Source organism: Saimiri boliviensis, chromosome 1 (genome assembly GCF_048565385.1).
Source record: "Saimiri boliviensis isolate mSaiBol1 chromosome 1, mSaiBol1.pri, whole genome shotgun sequence".
Taxonomy (NCBI): domain Eukaryota; kingdom Metazoa; phylum Chordata; class Mammalia; order Primates; family Cebidae; genus Saimiri; species Saimiri boliviensis.
The window spans coordinates 265,118,819-265,140,465 of record NC_133449.1 but is presented as its reverse complement, the minus strand read 5'-3'; the positions used below and the strand labels follow the sequence as shown (position 1 = coordinate 265,140,465).

Below are 21,647 nucleotides of genomic sequence, written 5' to 3'. Positions count from 1 at the left end.
GGATCCCTTAAGCTGAGGAGTTTGAGACCAGCCAGGGCCACATGGCAAAACCCTGTCTCTACTAAAAAATTAGACGAGCATGGTGGCATGTGCCTGTAGTCCCAGCTATATGACAGGATCTGAGGTGGGAGGATCCCTTGAACCTGGGAGGCAGTTGCAGTGAGCTCTGACTGTGCCACTGCACTCCACCCTGGGAAACAGAGTGGTCTCAAAAAAAAAAAAAAGTTACCAATTCCATAATATAATCTAATACCTAGCCAATATAAAATTTCCCTTGCTAGTCCAATGTCTTTTATGACTATTTTTGGGAAACTAGGATTTGATCAAAGCTCATACACTATACTTGATTTTTTTGTTGTTGTTAAAAACAAAAGTCCACCTTTGAGAAAAATTCAAAGATTAAATCAAATTATATGACATGCAGCATTTGCTCTAAAAAAAAGTTAGGTGGGGCAGGGTCTCACACCTGTAACCCCAGCACTTTGGGAGGCCAAGGTGGGAGGATCGCTTGAGCCCAGGAGTTCAAGACCAGTCTGGGCAATATAGTCAGACCCTGTCTCTACAACAAATTTAAAAGTTAAGGTGCAGTGGCTCACGCCTGTAATCCCAGCACTTTGGGAGACCGAGGCAGGCGGATCACGAGGTCAGGAGATTGAGACCATTCTGACTAACATGGTGAAACTCTGTCTCTACTAAAAATACAAAAATTAGCTGGGTGTGGTGGTGTATTCCTGTAGTCCCAGCTACTAAGGAGGCTGAGGCAGGAGAATCGCTTGAACTCTGGAGGTGGAGGTTGCAGTGAGCCGAGATGGCAGTACTGTACTCTAGCTTGGGCAAAAGAGTAAGACTCTTTCTCAAAAACAAACAAACAAACAAACAAACAAAAACAAAATTGGCTGGATACAGTAATGCACATCCGTAGTCCCAGTTACTTGGGAGGCGGAGGTGGGAGGACTGCTTGGGCCTGGGCAACAGGGTGAGAACCTGTCTTTACCAAAAAAAAAAAAAAAAAAAAAAAAGTTAACATTTATGGAGTGCTTCCTATGAGTGCCAGGCATTGTTCTGAGTTTTTTACACACATGAGCTTATTTAGTCTCATGATGCCATAGTGGTAGGTATGACTATAACTATTATAGAGGAAGAAATAGAGGGCCAAAAACATGTTCTTTATGTTTGAAAGTTTCTATAATTAAAAAAAAACAGGGCCAAGCACAGTGGCCCACACCTGCAATCCTAGCACTTTGGGAGGCTGAGGTGGGTGGATCACCTGAGGTTAGGAGTTCAAGGCCAGCCTGACCAACATGGAGAAACCCCGTCTCTACTAAAAATACAAAATTAGCCAGGCATGGTGGCAGATGGCTGTAATCCCAGCTACTTGGGAGTGTGAGGGAGGAGAATCTCTTGAGCCCAGGAGGCAGAGGTCGCGATGAGCCAAGATCATGCCATTGCACTCTAGACTGGGCAACAAGAGCGAAGAGCAAGACTCCATCTTAAAAAAAAAGATAAAATTACAAAGAGATTGCTAGAATAAAATTTGAAGCCACAACTACAATGGATGGCCTTATATTTAAATAACTGAACAAGCAACATATTTAAATGAGATAAAGGTCATTTCATATGAACCTGACCACGTTTTCAGACAAAAAAAAAAAAAAAACTTCAAAGATACATGTATTTTCTGGTACATTATCAAAAATGTTCTGTAAAGGTACAACGTTGTCTTTAAAGATTTTTTTTGTGATTACCACAGTAACTTCTAATCTGACAGAGGAAAACAAAAAATTAACAGGTTAATTTATTTACATTATAATTCCTAATCATATGTTTTTTAGAAGCAAACTGCAATAAATCAGGCAATAAAAAGTTTCTTACCATATTATCCTTCACTTAAAATTATGTAATAGTTTTTTCGGAATTGTCAGGATTACTTACCTGGGTTTCCATCATTGGCTTTTGGAAAGGAAAAGTATCATGGTTGACACACCATAAGATATCATTATCCTCATTTTCTGAGGCTGCCATCAATAGAATACCTAAAAGTTTAATATACAAAACATTATTACATCATGTCAAATAATATGCATCCTCAAAAACCTTTATTATTAGGTTGGTGCAAAACTAATTGCCGTTTTGCAATTAAAATTACAAAACAATCACTTATGCCAACTTAAAATTAACATATATAGATGTATATACAACATCAATCTTTATAAACAAATAAGTCACAAAATAAAATAATTCCCTGAAAGACTACATAATTAATTGTAGGGTAGAGTTATTAAGTGTTCTCAATTTTAAACTGTATTTCTCTCAGGTAAACATACATTTTCTTCACATTTTAGCATTTTGGAACTTAGGGTATATATTACAGTCAATAGGTCTATCAATACTATTATTAATTTTTTTTCTTTTAGGCGGAGGTTTGCTCTTGTCACCCAGGTTGGAGTGCAATGGCATGATCTTGGCTCACCGCAATCTCTGTCTCCCAGGTTCAAGCGATTCTCCTGCCTCAGGCTCCTGAGTAGCTGGGATTACAGGCATGCACCACCACGCCCAGCTAATTTTGTATTTTTCAGTAGAAACAGGATTTCATCTTGTTGGTCAGGCTGGCCTTGAACTCCTGACTTCAGGTGATCCGCCCACCTTGGCCTCCCAAAGTGCTGGGATTATAGGTGTGAGCAACCGCACCCTGACAATTACTAATTTTATAAAAATATACTTAGTACATAAAAAATGCTGTGACTTGGCCGGGCACAGTGGCTCAAGCCTGTAATCCCAGCACTTTGGGAGGCCGAGGCGGGTGGATCACGAGGTCCAGAGATCGAGACCATCCTGGTCAACATGGTGAAACCCCGTCTCTACTAAAAATACAAAAAATTAGCTGGGCATGGTGGTGCGTGCCTGTAATCCCAGCTACTCAGGAGGCTGAGGCAGGAGAATTGCCTGAACCCAGGAGGCGGAGGTTGCGGTGAGCAGAGATCACGTCATTGCACTCCAGCCTGGGTAACAAGAGCGAAACTCCATCTAAAAAAAAAAAAAAAAAATGCTGTGACTGACAATTCACAATGTAATACAAGCTAATATTGAATGAAATACAGTTTATATACTGATTAATTCAAACATACCATGAATAAAAATGATGAAGGTGCAAGAGGAATAGAAGAGGTAAGTGTAATACAGAAGCAATCATCTGGGCGAGGTGCTGTGGCTTATGCCTGTAATCCTAGCAGTTTAGGAGGCTGAAGCAGGCTGATCACTTTAGCCCAGGAGTTTGAAACTGGCCTGAGCAATAAAGTAAGACCTAGTCTCAACAAAAAAATGAAGCATGACTACACACTGCACACCTGCCTGGGTGACAGGCATGAGACACTATCTCAACAACAACAACAACAACAAAAGCAATTATCTCAAGAAAACTCGCCAACACAGTGGCTCACACCTATAATCCTAGCACTCTGGGAGGCCAAGGTGGCAGGACTGCTTGAGCCCAGGAGTTCACCAGCCTGGGAAACATGGTGAATTCCCGTCTCTACAAAAAACACAAAAATTAGCAAGGCATGGTGGCACACACCTATAGTCCCAACTACTCAAGAGGTTGAGCAGGGAGGATCACCTGAGCCTGGGAGGTTGAAGCTATGGTGAGCCAAGATCCTGCCACTGCACTCCAGCCTGGGCAACAAAGTGAGAACCTTCCTCTGCACCCCCAAATGACTTCGAAAAATATCCATATTCATGGATTTGAAGACTTACTAAGGTTAAGGTGGCAACATAGCCTAAACTGATCTACAGATTCAGCTATCACAATCCAACCTAATTTTTTTTTTTTTTTTGAGACAGAGTCTCACTCTGCAGCCCAGGTTGGAGTGCAGTGGCGGGATCTTAGCTCACTATAACTTTCACCTCCCCGGTTCAAGTGATTCCCTTGTTCTCCTACTTCCCCGACTCTTCTAGTAGTCCCTAGTTTCTATTCTTGCCATTGGGTACTTTCAAATGCCTCAAATCGCCATATAATTTTAACAGTTTTAAGAATTGTCTGATCTTAAATCTGATAGTATTTCAGAACTTACCTTTACTATAAAGAGCTCTGTGTACTTTTGAAGGCTTTTCTACTGTTGAAGATGCTGAGAATCCAGGAGGTAAGCGAACGTGAACCAGCGTCAGTGTATTAGGCCGTGCTAATGGCTGTCTGAATGGACAAGTGCTGAAATATAACCTAACACCTGAAGACGGGGTAAAATTATGCATCAGTAATAGAAACTAAGGACCTGACATAAATATGTTATTGAAGCAATTACATATAGAAGCACAGAACTTTGCTAAAACCATACATAACTTTCCTGACTGATCTTAAATTACCATCTAGACTATCAGCTAAAATATAATCTAAGAAAATGTCACTCGAGGCCAGGTGTGGTGGCTCACACCTGTAATCCTAGCACTTTGGGAGGTCAAGGCGAGTGGATTACCTGAGGTCAGGAGTTCAAAACCAGCCTGGCCTTCATAGGGAAACCCCATCTCTACTAACAACACAAAAATTAGCCAGGCACGGTGGCGTGTGCTAATACTATCCCAGCTACTAAGAGGGCTGAGGCAGGAGGATCACTAGAACCTGGGAGGTAGAGGTTGCAGTGAGCCAAGATTGTGTCACTGCACTCCAGCCTGGGCAACAGAGCAAGATTCCATCTCAAAACAAAAGAAAAAGAAAAAGAAAATGTCACCCGAAATTGAGAGGTGAATCAATACATTTCAGTAGAAGGAATTTGCAAAGACAACCAAGAAAGCTTGCGTTCCAATTCAGGCTCTGTTATCAACTGTGAGCCATTGTACCTTTTAGGCTTGGCTTTTGGTTTTTGTTTTCTTTTTTTTTTTTTTTGAGACAAGGTCTTGCTCTATTGCCCAGGTTGAAGTGTAGCCACACAATCTCAGCTCACTACAGCCTCAAACTCCTGGGCTTAAGTGATCTTCCCACCACAGCCTCCCAAGTAGCTAGGACTACAGGGCCGTGCCACTACACCTGGCTAATTTTTGTATTTTTAGTAGAGATGGGGTTTCACCATGTTGCCCAGGTTAGTCTTGAACTCCTAGGCTCAGGCAACCTCCGCCTTGGCCTCCCAGAGTGTTGTGAGCCACCATGCCTGGCCTAGGCTTGGTTTCGTATCTATCAAATTAAGAAACAAAATTAGAGAAAGCTTCCAGTTTTTAAAATCCTTTGTTTTACAAATTATTTATATGGCTTTATTATGGATATAGAAGTAAAAAAAAATTTCTAATCATAAATTTCTAAATCTAAGGATTTTCAGAAGTTGTAACCGCAACAGCAGACATGTAAATAAAACAACATACCTGCATGTGTGACAGCCAATAACTGACAGTCCAGCGATTCAGAATTTTCAATCACTGCTATTTGGACAATTGGTTTAAAAACAGAACGATCGATGGTCCTAAAAGAAAAAAGAAAAAGTGTATTTTTAAAATATGCCTGCTATATTATAAGGAACATTTCACATCAGAATTTTTACATATTTCCACATTTCATTTTATTTTATTTTTTTAAAAAATAGTCTTGCTTTGTCACCTAGGCTGGAGTGCAGTGGTGTGATCTCAGTCCACTGCAACCTCTGCTTCCTAGGCGGGTTCAAGCAATTCTCCTGCCTAAGCCTCCTTAGTAGCTGGGATTACAGGTATGTACCCCCATGCCCGGCTAATTTTTATATTTTTAGTAGAGACAGCGTTTCACCATGTTGGCTAGGCTGGTCTCAAACTCCTGACCTTAGGCGATCTGTCTGCCTCGGCTTCCTAAAATGCTGGGATTACAGGCATGAGCCACTGCGCCCAGCCCCGAGTGTATTAGTTTTTATCACATTGGTAATTTTTTTCCTGGATTTGAAAAATATTCTAGAAAAAAGTTAGAGGGAAAACTGGAAAATGCTGTTTTCAATTGTCTGCCTTCAGAAATTTTTCTTGTCACTGAAGAATAAAACAAAACTAAAAGTTAGCCTGGGCAAGATAGTAAGATCCCATGTGTACTAAAAATAAAATTAGATGGGCATGGTGGTGCCTATCTATAGTCATAGCTACTCAGGAAGCTTAGGCATGAGGACCACATCAGCCCAGGAAGTTGAGGCTATAGTGGACTACAACTGCACCACTGCACTCCAACCTGGGAAACAGAGTGATACCCTGTCTGGGAAAAAAAAGAAAAGAAGAAAAAAAAGGTGTTTTATTTCACTCTGATTGTAACAATTACCTAGGCACAAAGGTAACAGAAGTTCAAAATTTCAGGCCTTCATTATAAAAAGAGAATGTTCGCAGCTGCCTAAGGTAGTTGTGATATATGCAAATGGTAGTGCAGAGTGTCTGAAGACTTGGTTTCTGTGTTTGGTTCTTGCACTTACTTAGGAGTTAGATCTCAGGCAAATCATAACATCCCTTAGTTTCAGTTTCATCATGAATAAAATGAATACAACAACTATAAAATACTGTGTTCTGCACTTGTGTCAATAATCAGACTGACTAAACTTGAACCACACATGCCTGTTAAAAAAGAGTGAGTAGTGAGTAGTGGCTGGGTGCAGTGGCTCATGCCTATAACCCCAGCACTTTGGAAGGCCAGGGCAGTTGTACTGCTTGAGTCCAGGAGTTCAAGACCAGCCTGGGCAACATAGTAAAACCTTGTCTCTACAAAAAATAAAAAATTAGCCGGAAGCAGTGGTACATGCCTATTGCTCTAGTGAATCCCAAGTTTCTCTTCAAAGAATCAGTATGTGAGTATGTTGAGCTCTCTTATTCTTCAATTCTCTATTTTAAAGTTTAACTTCCTTGTAATTCCAGGAAACAACCAATTCCACCGGTTCTAATCAGTAGTTCACATCTGACTCATGCTGGTTACCTGCTCCAGTCACCTTTTTTGACCTAGGTCACCCCGGCTACCTGCTCTGACCTGCCCATAACCGTCCTTCCCGCCAAAACACCCACCCTGCCACTCCAGCTTGGACCCCTGCTCTCTTTAAAATAGCCAATTGAGTGAGTCTAGCTTGTGCGGTCTAACCCTAGCCAATAGGGGAACAACAGCAGTAGGGATGACCCCCATCAGGTGTAAGTATCCCTTCCCCCACCTTATCGAAGCATGCAGACACCATTGCTAAATCTGTATGCCCCACCCTTCTATAGAAGTAAACTGCTTTGCTGAGAGGATTTATCTTCAGGTGCTATTTCTTTTGCCGCACTGAAATTTTACTTATAACACTTAGTCCCAGTTGCTTGGGAGGCTGAGGTTAAGAATCACTTTAGCCTGGGAGGTGGTGATTGTTAGCTGAGATGGAGCCACTGGACTCCAGACTGGGCAACAGAGCAACACTTCATCTCGAAAAAGAAACAAGCAAACAAAACAACCGAGAGTGAATAGTTAAAAGTGGGGGAACTTTGAGACACGAAGCTTGCTAGTCATAATCCCTAAGTTGCCAGGAAACACACATGTCAAGCTGTACTTTACAGAGTAAAACCAGTCTACCTTATATTTCAAACTATCAAACATAAGAATAAAAGAGGCCAGGCACAGTGGCTCATGCCTGTAACCCTAGTACTTTGGTAGGCTAAGGTACACAGATCACCTGAGTTCAGGAGTTCAAGACCGGCCTGACAAACATGGCAAAACCCCGTCTCTACTAAAAATGCAAAAACTAGCTGGGCATGGTGGTAGGTGCCTGTAATCCCAGCTATCAGGGAGGTTGTGGCAGGAGAATTAATTGAACCCAGGAGGCAAATGTTGCAATGAGCAAGATGGCACCACTGCACTCCAGTCTGGGCAACAGAGTGAGACCTTGTCTCAAAAAAAAAAAAAAAAAAAGAACGAAGTCTCTAACAGCTCTCTTTGAAACATAATGTAGAGTGTCACCTCTTCAACATTCCTTATCTTTTAAAGACATTTGGGTAAGGGAATAATATACTTTTAGTGTGCTGCACATAAGTAGCACAATTATGCCTGCAAATGAAATGCTTAACAATAAATTACATGTTACCTAGCAATGTTACCAGCAGCAGAGACAATGGCATTCTGTGACACAGAGGCAACTCTGCTCATTCCTTGTCCATCTTGTCCCAAATCATACACCTGTGAATACAAAATCATTCTCACTTAAACATGATTATATCTTATATATGTATTATTAAATTTTTCCTTTTAAGAGATCCTTTAATATTGGTATTTAATACAAACATGAAAACATGCAGATTTGAAATTTTATAAAAAGGGACCCCTTCTGAGAAGTGAGCTGGGCCTTTTTGTTTCTGAGATGGAGTCTTGTTCTGTTGCCTAGGCTGGAGTGCAATGGTGTGATCTCAGCCCACTGCAACCTCCACCTCCCTGTTCCAAGTGACTCTCCTGCCTCAGCCTCCCAGGTAGCTGGGATTATGGGTGCATGCCACCATAGCTGGCTAATTTTTGTAGTTTTAGTAGAAGTGGGGTTTCACCATGTTGGCCACATTGGTCTCAAACTCCTGACCTCAGGTGATCCACCCATCTTGGCCTCCCACAGTGTTGGGATTACAGGTGTGAGCCATTGCGCCTGGCAGGCTTTTTGTTGTTGTTTAGTCACACAGTTCATATGAAAAGTTTAAGAGGCAAGAACTATCTTCCCTAAAAATAAGGATTTATTGGCCAGGTGCAGTGGCTCACGCCTGTAATCCCAGCACTTTGGGAGGCTGAGGTGGGTGGATCACCTGAGGTCAGGAGTTCGAGACTAGTCTAAACAACATGGAGAAACCCCATCTCTACTAAAAATAGAAAACTAGCCAGGTGTGGTGGCACATGCCAGTAATCCCAACTACTTGGGAGGCTGAGGCAGTAAAATCACTTGAACCCGGGAGGTAGAGGCTGCAGGAAGCCAAGATGGCGCCATTGCACTCCAGCCTGGGCAATAAGAGCAAAACTCCATCTCAAAAGACAAATAACCAAAAACTAGAAAAACAAAAACAAAACAAAATAAGGATTTATTTTACTCTTAATGGTATAATATTAACACTAACCTGTATTACTCCTTTCTCAGATCGTGTATATAAAATATTTCTAGAATTATCAATTGCAATTTGAAGAATAGGATCTAAAAGTAAGACAAAAAAGGAGAAAAAAAAAAACCACACCCAAAGATTAATAAAGCAAACACATTAGCCAGTTACAACAAATTGTTGAATTAGAACTTTGAATTCAAGGGTTTTCTTCTCCCTTGCTTTGTAGTTAAATCCTAGGACGTTTGCAAGGGTTCCAGTTCAAAAAGCATTTTGGTCAGATAACACATTAAAACAACAGATGCTAAATACTGTGACTGGGTTACAAGCACAGAAAATAAGTTATTTTGTCCTCTAAATGAATTTTAAGCCAAACCAAAAACAAGTCCTAAGTTATTTCTTCATTCAATAATATTTAATGAATGTTTACTATATGCTAGAAACACAAAGAATAATTATACTTGGTCCTTTCTGTTAAGAAACTTCCAATTTGGCTTAATGATTGTGTGAAGGAAACTAATTTTAAAATTTATTCATATTAATATTTGGGTATACTGATCTTATTTTGTCAAAACACTTAAAAAATTATTTCACCTGTTTAAATCTCTCAGTTCATTAAAAACTAAGATATATTCTTTTCATATTGGGAATTTGTTCTAGACCAAACAAATCATGTATTAGCTGTCTGAATGTCTGTCTCTCTCACATACACATACATATTTTGGTTTAAGTATGCACAGCTGTTTTAGACACAAGTTCTTTGATGCTACGTTTACAAGAAATACAAACCTGAGAATAAAATACACACTTTTCTGCTATATATAATCTCTTCTCATCCTTTAGAAGACCTTATGAATATACGCCAGATGCTACTTAATATAACTGTTTCAATTTAGAATGATAATAACTGAAGAAAATATTGAAGGAACGATGTATTAGAAATCAGTTTTACTTGCCAAATTTATTGTTTTCTACTTACCATCTTCTGAGAATGTAAATTGTAGCAAGGAAGGAACAAGGAAAGAAAGTGAGCTCTTTGAGTGGTTTATTTTCCTACATCTTTGGCTAAACCACCCTGCTTCTGCCTTAAAGAAAAAAATAAAAAGAAGACTTACAAAAGTATGTAACTCCTTTATAATAACTTCTGTATATCTATATTTATTTAAAAAAACCTTCAAATCTTCATGAAATACCAGTTGTAATCACTAACATCAGTTATAATCAACAAAATGAGACATATTATTCAAAAATTGAGTTTAGTCCATAATGTAAAATAACAACCAAATACTGAGAAGGAAAAGAATTTCAAGATGTACTATTAAATGAAAAGCCCATTATGGGCTAGGCACGGGGGCTCATGCCTATAAATCCTAGCACTTTGGGAGGCCAAGGCAGGCAGATCATGAGGTCAGGACTTTGAGACCAGCCTGGCCAACATGATGAAACCCTGTCTCTACTAAAAACACAAAAATTAGCTGGATGTGGTGGTGCATGCCTATAATCCTAGGTATGCAGTAGGCTGAGGCAGGAGAACTGCTTGAACTAGAAAGAACTGAGCCAATGTACTCCAACCTGGGTGACAGACTGAGACTTCATATTTAAAAAAAAAAAAAAAAGCAATTATGAAATAAAACAATAATCCAAGAAAAAACATATTATTTGCCAAAGTACATTATGTAGTTACATGTGTATTCACATACAAATACATATGCATAGATATCTTTATCTTTGATGTCTGCTTTATGTTCTCTAAGGACATACATAGAATTAATAATGACTTTTTTTTTTCCATCTAGATTTCAGAGGAAATAATGACTTTTACCTCCAAGGAGAGGACTGACTTTTTAAAGCATGACGTAGTCATGAGGACTATAGCTTCAACTGTATGCTTGAATATTTTCCATAAAAATATATTAATATCCTTATATAATTAGAAAACAAAAGAAAGGCTTATTTTTCCCTATTCCAATAAGAGAGGAAAAAACATTTACAAATGTCAGACTTACCTGGTAGGCTACTTCATATAAACAGCCATCCTTTCCAGCCAAGAAAATTCTGCCATTATCAGTGGAAGTTATTGTTAAAAGGTAAGTATTATCAGTAGGAAGAGAATATAAAGGATCTGGAAGCAACTGCATTCCACCAGACATACTGTCATTAAGAACTCCAGAACCTATTTATTTTAAGAAAGAATACATAAATCAATTTATTAGCTACTTCATGGTTTTTAAAAATCTTTCTAAGGCCGGGCACGGTGGCTCAAGCCTGTAATCCCAGCACTTTGGGAGGCTGAGGCGGGTGGATCACGAGGTCGAGAGATCGAGACCATCCTGGTCAACATGGTGAAACCCCGTCTCTACTAAAAATACAAAAAATTAGCTGGGCATGGTGGCACGTGTCTGTAATCCCAGCTACTCAGGAGGCTGAGGCAGGAGAATTGCCTGAACCCAGGAGGCGGAGGTTGCAGTGAGCCAAGATCGCGCCATTGCACTCCAGCCTGGGTAACAAGAGTGAAACTCTGTCTCAAAAAAAAAAAAAAAAAAAAAAAATCTTTCTATTACCATCAGAATTGACATCCTTCTGGAATTATTACTGGACAATTAACACAGTCAACAGTTTCTAAAACATAATTTCAAAATAATTAAAAGAAGTCTGATACAATTTCAAAATTCAAGTTAAACAGAACCTGCTCTGTGTGTGTGTGTGTGTGTGTGTGTGTGTGTGTGTGTGTGTTTCTTATATAGTTAAACACTAAACAAAAAACTAAACATGCCAGGCAGGGTGGCTCACGTCTGTAATCCCAACACTTTGGGAGGCCAAGGTGGGCGGATCACCTGAGGTTGGGAGTTCGACACCAGCCTGACCAACACGATGAAACTCTGCCTCTACTAAAGATACAAAATTAACTGGGCATGGTGGCGCATGCCTGTAATCCCAGCAACTCGAGAGGCTGAGGCAGGAGAATTGCTTGAACCCAGGAGGTGGAGGTTGCAGTGAGCCGAGATCGTGCCACTGCACTGTGGCCTGGGCAACAAGAGCAAAACTCTGTCTCAAAAAACAAAACTAACCCAATATTAAATTCTGGAAAAGTGCCTGAGGATTTGGCAGTAACAATCACTAATTTGAATCAATGGAATTCAACATTTCACCCAGATTAGCTTTTAATTGTAATATCAATTGGCCATATTTTAAAAAACATAACGTAGGTTGCCATACCTGTTTGCAAATTAGCATAGCTGAGTCCAAGAATTACTATGTCTACAGGGGTTGCCAAAACCAGGAGGTGTCGTACATGAGGTTGAAAGATGCCTAAGATAAAGCAGACACAGGGCAGGAATACTTTCAGCATGTAAGCACTAACAGGGTAAGGTTTTATTATCATTAAAGTCAGCTACTATTTAAATAGTATAAAAAGTCTGGATCCAGCCGGGCACGGTGGCTCAAGTCTGTAATCCCAGCACTTTGGGAGGCCGAGGCGGGTGGATCACGAGGTCAAGAGATCGAGACCGTCTTGGTCAACATGGTGAAACCCCGTCTCTACTAAAAATACAAAAAATTAGCTGGGCATGGTGGCACATGCCTGTAATCCCAGCTACTCAGGAGGCTGAGGCAGGAGAATTGCCTGAACCCGGGAGGCGGAGGTTGTGGTGAGCCGAGATCGCGCCATTGCACTCCATCCTGGGTAACAAGAGTGAAACTCCGTCTCAAAAAAAAAAAAAAGAAAAAAGAAAAAAAAGTCTGGATCCAGTTTAATCAATTCTGATGTTAAAATATTACTATGTATGATTATTTAAATAAGTATATTTTGAATGTCATCAAGAAATTGAAAAGAAAAAAAGTAAATAGAAGCAGAAAAGAATCACCTTAGAAAACAATCACTTCAGTATTGAATGCTATTTTAAAAGTATTCTATTACAAAATAGTTTAAATTTATTAAAATATCAAGATTTACATTTGTATATCCATGTTCCTAGAAGCATTATTCACAATAACTAAAAGATGAAAACAAAATCCACGTGTCCATCAATAGATGGATTAAAAAAATTTCATAAAGGCCAGGCGCGGTGGCTCATGACTGTTAATCCCAGCACTTTGGTTGGCCGAGGTGGGTGGATCAAGACCATCTTGGTCAACATGGTGAAACCCCGTCTCTACTAAAAATACAAAAAAAAAATTAGCTGGGTGTGGTGGTGTACACCTGTAGTCCCAGCTACTTGGGAGGCTGAGGCAGGAGAATTGCTTGACAACCCAGAAGGCAGACGTCGCGGTGAGGCGAGATCGCTCCATTGCACTCCAGCCTGGGCAAGAAGAGCAAACCACTGTCTCAAATAAAAGACAAAGACACACACACACACACACACACACACACACACACACACACACACACACACAAAATGGAATATACATGCTGAGCCTTAAAAAGTAAGAAAGTTAGCCGGGCGCGGTGGCTCAAGCCTGTAATCCCAGCACTTTGGGAGGCCGAGGCGGGTGGATCACGAGGTCAAGAGATCGAGACCAGCCTGGTCAACATGGTGAAACCCCGTCTCTACTAAAAATACAAAAAATTAGCTGGGCATGGTGGTGTGTGCCTGTAATCCCAGCTACTCAGGAGGCTGAGGCAGGAGAATTGCCTGAACCCAGGAGGCGGAGGTTGCGGTGAGCCGAGATCGTGCCATTGCACTCCAGCCTGGGTTAACAAGAGCGAAACTCCATCTCAAAAAAAAAAAAAAAAAAAAAAAGTAAGAAAGTTCTGATGCATGCTATAATGCAGAAGAACCTTGAGGACATAGGTTAAATTAAATAAACCAGTACCATATGAGTCCATTTATATATATAAGGAAACCTAGAATAGTCAAATTTACACAGACATAAAGGAGAATGGTTGCTGCCAAAGGGCTGAAGGAAGGAGAAACAGGAGTTTTTAGTTAATAGATACAGTTTCCATTTTACAAGATACATGGAGTTCTAGATATAGATGGTGGTGAAGGTTACACAATGTGAATGGACTTAATACCACTGAAGTGTAGGCTTAAAAACAGTTAAGATGGCAAAGTTGGCTGGGCGCCATGGCTCACGCCTATGATCCCAGCACTTTGGGAGGCCGAGGCAGGCAGATCATGAGGTCAGGAGTTTGAGACCAGCCTGGCCAACCTGGTGAAACCCCGTTTCTACTAAAAATACAAAAATCAGCTGGGCGTGGTGGCATGCATCTGTAGTCCCAGCTACTAGGGAGGCTGAGGCAGAATTGCTTGAACCTGGCGGGCGGAGGTTGAAGTGAAGTAAGCCGAGATCACGCCACAGCACTCCAGCCTGGGCAACAGAGTGAGAGTCCGTCTCAAAAAAATAAAAATAAAAAACCAGAAAAAGAAAAAGATGGCAAAGTTTGTATCATGTGTATTTTACCACGATTAAAATATATACATAACAGATTTCATTTTGAAATGTAAATAAAACCTAGATAACTTTGGGAAATAAAATTAGACCAAAGGTTAGAATATTGATAAGAGTATAGAGCAATATTTATACATTTATGCATCTCTTTTAGACTCTATGGAAATACATTTGCTTCTTTTTTCTTTTGATTTTTGAGACAATCTTGCTCTGCTCTCCAGGCTGGAGTGCAGTGGCGTAATCAAGGCTTACTACAGCCTTGTCCTCGTATGCTTGAGCAATCCTCCTGCCGCAGTCTCATGAATAAGTGAGACTACAGGCAGGCACCACCATTTCGGGCTAAGTTTTGTATTTTTTGTAGAGACAGGGTATCACCATATCGTCCAGGCTGGTCTTGAAATCTCAGATTCAAGCAATCTGCTTGCCTCAGCTTCCTAGAGTGCTGGGATAACAGTCGTGAACCACTACACCTGGCCTGAAAATACATTTTCTTTTTTATGTGTGTGTGATCCTGAAAATACATTTTCAATGCAAGTAAATAGTGTATAAAATGTCTGTTTTGGTCAGGGGTGGTGGCTCACGCCTGTAATCTCAGCACTTTTGGAGGTTGAAGTAGGTGGATCACCTGAGGTCAGGAGTTCAAGACCAGCCTGACCAACATGGTGAAACCCCATCTCTACTAAAAATAAAAAAATTAGCTGGGTGTGGTGGCAGGTGCCTGTAATCCCAGCAACTCAGGAGGTTGAGGCAAGAGAATCACTTGAACCTTGGAGGCAGAGGTTGCAGTGAGCCGAGATCATGCCATTGCACTTCAGCCTGGGTGACAGAGCGAGATTCCATCGTCTATTTTTACTTAACTAAATATCTATAATTTCAAAATGGCCATAATCTTAAAAATTTTTACTTAGGCCTTACAAGAAAGATTTTTTTGTCTATTTTTTCCTCCCACAGAAAGGTACATTTGGCTATACAGTGGTTCATGCCTGTAATCCCAACACTTTGAGAGGCCAAGGTGGACAGATTACTTGAGTCCAGGTGTTTAACACCAGCCTGGCCAACATTGCGAAACCACATGCTACTAAAAATACAAAAATTAGCTGGGCATGGTGGTGCATGCCTGTAATTCTAGCTACTTGGAAGGCTGAGGCAGGAGAATCACTTGAACCCAGGAGGCAGAGGTTGCATGCAGTGAGCACCGAGGTCCACTGTATTCTAGCCTGGGAGACAGAGTGGCACTCTGTATCAAAAAAAGAAAAAAAACAAGATATATTTAAAGGATGTATTTTAAATTTACATCAATCATCCTTCTCAGTAACTCTGATGAGAGATTTGGCATTATGAGGTGTAAAGAGTAAGTCAAACAATGCTTGTGATGTCTCCAAGATTTACTCTGAACTCTGTTCTCACTTCCATGGGCTATCAAGACTATGCCCAGGGTGTGGTGGCTCACGCCTGTAATCCCAGCACTTTGGGAAACTAAGGTAGGCCAGTCACCTGAGGTCAAGAGTTCGAAACCAGCCTAGCCAAGTTGGTAAAATTCTGTCTCTACAAAAAATATATAAATTAGCTGGGACCAGGCAGAGTGGCTCATGTCTGTAATCCTAGCCCTTTGGGAGGGTAAGGCGGGAAGATCATAAGGTCAGGAGATGGAGACCATCCTGGCCAACATGGTGAAACACCATCTCTACTAAAAATACAAAATTAGCTGGGTATGGTGGCATGTGCCTATAATCCCAGCTACTTGGGAGGCTGAGGTAGGAGAATCACTTGAAACAGAGAGTTAGAAGTTGCAGTGAGCCGAGATTGTGCCACAGCACAATCCAGCCTGGTGACAGAGCAAGACTCCATCTCAAAAAATAAAATAAAATAAAAGATAAATTAGCCGGGCATTGGGGTACATGTGTGTAATCCTAGTTACTTGGGAGGCGGAGGCTGCAGTGAGTGGAGATCACACTACTGCACTCCAACCTAGGCAACAGAGCGAGACTGTATCTCAAAAAAAAAAAAAAAAAGACTAAAAAAATGGCCAGTGCAGCGGCTCCCAAGTATAATCCCAGCATCCCTGAGGTGGGTAGATTGCTTGAGCCCTGGAGTTCAAGTCCGGCCTAGGCAACATGGCAAAACCCCATCTCTACCAAAAAAAAAATACCAAAAATTAGCTGGGTGTGATAGCGCATAACTGTAGTCCCAGCTACTTGGGAGGCTAAAGTGGGAGGATCACCTGAGCCTTGGAGGTTGAAGCTATAGTGAGCAATGATCACGCCACTGCATTCCAGCCTAGGTGATGGAGTAAGGATCTTAGCTCAAAACAACAAACAAACAAACAAAAGACTAATAAAATACAGATACAAAATTTTTTCTTAACATTATTCAGCAATCAATGAAAAATCTATAGTGTAAAACTTTCAGGTGTATCAAGAAAGTAAAATAAAATTCATGAATCATAGTTTAACATTTTTAAAGGCAGTGTCACTTATGCCATTAAAGTAAGAAAACAGTTAAATATTAATAGTCACTTTACAGCCAGGTGCGGTGGCTCACACCTGTAATCCCAGAACTTTGGGAGGCCGAGGCGGGTGTATCATGAGGTCAGGAAATCAAGACCATCCTGGTTAACACGGTGAAACCCTGTCTCTACTAAAAATATAAAAATTAGCTGGGTGTGGTGGTGTACGCCTCTAGTCCCAGCTACTCAGGAGGCTGAGGCAGGAGAATCACTTGAACCCAAGACGTGGAGGTTGCAGTGAGCCGAGATCATGCCACTGCACTCCAGCCTGGACAACAGAGTGAGACTCCGTCTCAAAAAAGAAAAAGAAGTCACTCGACATATTTCTAATTAGAATTCAAATACAACTTCAGTGGAAACTACAACTGCTTAAAAAAGTGTGTTGTCAGCTGGGCACGGTGTCTCACATCTGTAATTCCAGCACTTTGAAAGGCCGAGGCAGGTGGATCACATGAGGTCACGAGTTCGAGACCAGCCTGGCCAAGATGGCGAAACTCCATCTCTACTAAAAATACAAAAATTAGCTGGGCATGGTGGTACACACCTGTAATCCCAGCTACTTAGGAGGCTGAGGCAGAACTGCTTAAACCTAGGAGGTGGAGGTTGTAGTGAGCCAAGACTGCGCCTCTGCACTCCAGCCTAGGAGACACAGCGAGACTCAGTTTCAAAAAGGAAAAGGTTGGGTGCGGTGGCTGACACCTGTAATCCCAGCACTTTGGGAGCTCTAGGTGGGCCGATCACCTGAGGTCAGGAGTTCATGACCAGCCTGACCAACATGGAGAAACCCCATCTCTACTAAAAATACAAAATTAGCCAGGCATGGTGGTGCATGGCTGTAATCCCAGCTACTCAGGAGGCTGAGACAGGAGAATCGCTTGAAAGCAGGAGGCGGAGATTGCGGTGAGCCAAGATTGCACCGAGCCAAGATTGCGCCGAGCCAAGATTGCGCCATGCACTCCAGCCTGGGCAACAAGTAAAACTCCGTCTCAAAGAAAAAAAAAAAACAAAAAATCAGTGTGGTGTTGTTCAGGTCTATACCGTTTGGAGTCTAACTATACAAACATAATCTCTTCCTTATAGTTTTATTTCTTACCAGCTTTTGGTTTCACAAGCCCCACAGCAAGAATAGTCTCACTAAGTCCATCAAAATAGGCAAGGTCTCCTCTGTCAATAAATGAAGAAAAAGATGTTATACATATAAAGCAAACCGGATGTGGTGGCTCACGTCTTTAATCCCAGTACTTTGGGAGTCTGAGGTGGGAGGACTGAATGAGACCAAAAGTTCGAGACTAGCCTGGGCAACAAAGTGAGACTCTGTTTCTACAAAACACAAACAAAAAATCAGCCAGGCATAGGGGCATGAGGTAGGAGGATTGTATAGCCTGGGAGGTTGAGGCTGCAGTGAGTAGTGATCATGACACTGTACTCCAGCCTGGGTGACAAAGTGAGACCCTGTCTCAAAAAAATAAAAGAAGGAAAGAAAACAAAATATTATTGGCCGGGCGCGGTGGCTCAAGCCTGTAATCCCAGCACTTTGGGAGGCCAAGGCGGGTGGATCACGAGGTCAAAAGATTGAGACCATCCTGGTCAACATGGTGAAACCCCGTCTCTACTAAAAATACAAAAATTTAGCTGGGCATGGTGGCGCATGCCTGTAATCCCAGCTACTCAGGAGGCTGAGGCAGGAGAATTGCCTGAACCCAGGAGGCGGAGGTTGCAGTGAGCCGAGATCGTGCCATTGCACTCCAGCCTGGGTAACAAGAGCGAAACTCCGTCTCAAAACAAAACAAAACAAAACAAAATATTATCTTATAGTGCTCTTTATTATTATGATTACTATTATTTCTGAGACAGTGTCCAGCTCTGTCACCCAGGCTGAAGTGCAGTGGCACAATCTTGGCTCACTGCAATCTCCACCACACACCTAGCTAATTTTTGTATTTTTTATAGAGACAAGGTTTGGTGGCCAGGCATAGTGGCTCATGCCTGTAATCCCAACACTTTGGGAAGCCCAGTTGGGTGGATCACAAGGTCAGGAGTTTCAGACTGGTGAAATCCTATCTCTACTAAAAATACAAAAATTAGCCGGGTGTGCTGGTACGTGTCCATAATCCCAGCTACTCAGGAGGCTGAAGCAGGAGAATCACTTGAACCTGGTAGGCAGAGGTTGCAGTGAGCCGAGAGTGCACCATTGAACTCCAGCCTGGGCGATGGATTAAGACACTGTCACAAAACAAAAAAAAAAAAAGAGCCGGGCGCGGTGGCTCACGCCTGTAATCCCAGCACTTTGGGAAGCCGAGGCGGGTGGATCACGAGGTCAAGAGATCGAGACCATCTTGGTCAGCAAGGTGAAACCCCGTCTCTACTAAAAATACAAAAATTAGCCGGGCATGGTGGTGCGTGCCTGTAATCCCAGCTGCTCGGGAGGCTGAGGCAGGAGAATTGCTTGAACCCAGGAGGCGGAGGTTGCGATGAGCCAAGATTGTGCCATTGCACTCCAGCCTGGGTAACAACAGCGAAACTCCGTCTCAAAAAAAAAAAAAAAAAAAAGAGAGAGAGAGAGAGACAAGGTTTGGTCATATTGCCAAGGCTGGTCTTGAACTCCTGAATGCTCTTTATTAGATAAATAAATTTAGATACAGAATATAATAAAAAGACTGGGAGAGGTAGCTCATGTCTGTAATCTCAGCACTTTGGGAGGCTGAGGCAGGAGCCCAGGAGTTCAAGATCCTGGGCAATATAATGAGACTTGGTCTCTATGAAAAATTTATATGTATATGTAATATATAATGAAAAAACAAGCAACCAAAACTGTTTCAGTTTCAAGACCCAGAGACCCAGACCTGCTTATGGCTAAGCATGAACTAGAAAAGTAGGGATATACAAAAAATATAAAATGCTCCTCCCCAACTGGGCTGCAAATATCAAGTAGTTATCAATCTACTGCTGGGGCAGGGGCAAAAGTATGAAGAGGACCATCTTAGAAGGATGGAATCACAGGAAAAGCCTAAGTTTAAGTATGTAAGAGGAACACTGAGAAAAAAATCTCCAGTAAACCAACTTGTACCCTAAGTACAAGATAATTTTAAAGGAATTGAAATCTGCAGTGCTGAGGGTAACTATAGCAACAAATTCAGCTCAAGTCCTGACCTGGAAAAAGAAAACTTCTTGTATAATAAAGATCCACTGGTCATTGTGGTGGCTCACGGCTGTAATCCCAGCACTTCAGGAGGCAGAGGCAGGCGGATCACCTGAAGTCAGAAGTTTCAAACAAGCCTGGCCAACATGGTGAAACCCCATCTCTACTAAAAATACAAAAAATTATCCACGCGTGGTGATGGGAGCCTGTAGTCCCAGCTACTCCAGAGGCTGAGGCAGAAGAATCGTTTCAACCTGGGAGGTGGAGGTTACAGTAAGCGGAGATCACGTCATTGCACTCCGTCCTGCTCGGGAGAGCAAGACTCTGTCGGGGGGAGGGGGAATAGATCTGCTATACCTTAGCAAAGGAAGAGACATGCCCATTTTTGTTTTTTGTTTTTTTTGAGATGGAGTCTCACTCTGCCACCCAGGCTGCAGTGCAATGGCACAATCTCGGCTCACTGCAACCTCCGTCTCCCAGGTTCAAGCAATTCTCTTGCCACAGCCTCCCCAGTAGCTAGGATTATAGGTGCATGCCACCACGCCCAGCTAATTTTCATACTTTTAGTAGAGACGGGGTTTCAACATCTTGGCCAGGTCTTGAACTCCTGACCTCGTGATCCACCCGCCTCGGCCTCCCAAAGTGCTGGGATTATAGGCGTGAGCCACTGTGCCCGGGCGAGACATGCCCATTTCTAAGAATAAATGCTACTTGCTACTTACTTACAGTATCTACCATCTTATACATGATTTCTGGCTTTCAATAAGAAATTATGAGACACAAAATAGCAAGGAAAAAAACCCCACTGTCAAGACACAAAGTGATCAATAGAACCAGACTCAGCTATAAATCCAAACTATCAGACAAGAAATTTAAAGTAACTATGAACTATGTATATAGGTTTTACATAGGAAAAATTATCTAATTGATGACATGTTGGAATAAGTAAAGTTCGGAGGCCAAGACAGGTAGATCATCTGAGGCCAGGAGTTCAAGACCAGCCTGGCCAACACAGTGATAACCTGTATCTACAAAAAATAGGAAAAATTAGCCAGGCTTGGTGGCACAGGCCTGAAATCCCAACTACTTCAGAGGCTGAGGCATAATAATCACTCGAACCTGGGAACCTGGGAAGTGGAGGTTGCAGTGAGCTGAGATGACGCCACTGCACTTGAGCCTGTGCAACAGACTGAGACTCCATTTCGAAAAAATAGAAATAAGACAAAAAACAAAACAAAGCAGGTAAAGCATTTCAACAGAGAGATAAAAATTATAAGAAGCCAGTGAGGCTGGGTGTGGGATGGCTCATGTCTGTAATCCCAGCACTTTGGGAAGCTAAGGTAGGTGGATTATTAGGTCAGGAGTTTGAGACCAGCCTGGCCAACATGGTGAAACCCCGTTTCTACTAAACATACAAAAATTAGCTAGGCATTGTGGCACATGCCTGTAATCCCACCTACTTAGGAGGCTGAGACAGGAAAATTGCTTGAACCCGGGAGGCACAGGTTGTAGTGAGCTGAGATAGTGCCATTGCACTCCAGGGTGACAGAGTGAGGCTCCGTCTCCAAAAGAAAAAAAAAAAAAGAAAGAAAACAGAAAGAGAGAGAG

General features: G+C 41.8%; 1 protein-coding gene across 2 annotated transcripts in view; it reads right to left on the bottom strand.

Annotated features, from left to right (window-relative positions):
• NUP155 (nucleoporin 155) overlaps nucleotides 1-21,647 on the bottom strand; it is an 89,858-nt gene that overhangs the window by 55,964 nt on the left and 12,247 nt on the right. Inside the window, exons 4-12 of one of the 2 annotated variants that reach the window (XM_039469892.2) lie at nucleotides 17,994-18,064; nucleotides 12,220-12,312; nucleotides 11,010-11,176; nucleotides 9,983-10,088; nucleotides 9,025-9,098; nucleotides 8,019-8,110; nucleotides 5,344-5,441; nucleotides 4,068-4,220; nucleotides 1,933-2,033 (exon numbers count right to left, since the gene is read on the bottom strand). In XM_039469892.2, coding sequence (XP_039325826.1) covers nucleotides 1,933-2,033; nucleotides 4,068-4,220; nucleotides 5,344-5,441; nucleotides 8,019-8,110; nucleotides 9,025-9,098; nucleotides 9,983-10,088; nucleotides 11,010-11,176; nucleotides 12,220-12,312; nucleotides 17,994-18,064 — 955 coding nt within the window. The remainder of the gene's footprint in view (nucleotides 1-1,932; nucleotides 2,034-4,067; nucleotides 4,221-5,343; nucleotides 5,442-8,018; nucleotides 8,111-9,024; nucleotides 9,099-9,982; nucleotides 10,089-11,009; nucleotides 11,177-12,219; nucleotides 12,313-17,993; nucleotides 18,065-21,647) is intronic. The other variant, XM_039469899.2, reaches the window with a different exon arrangement.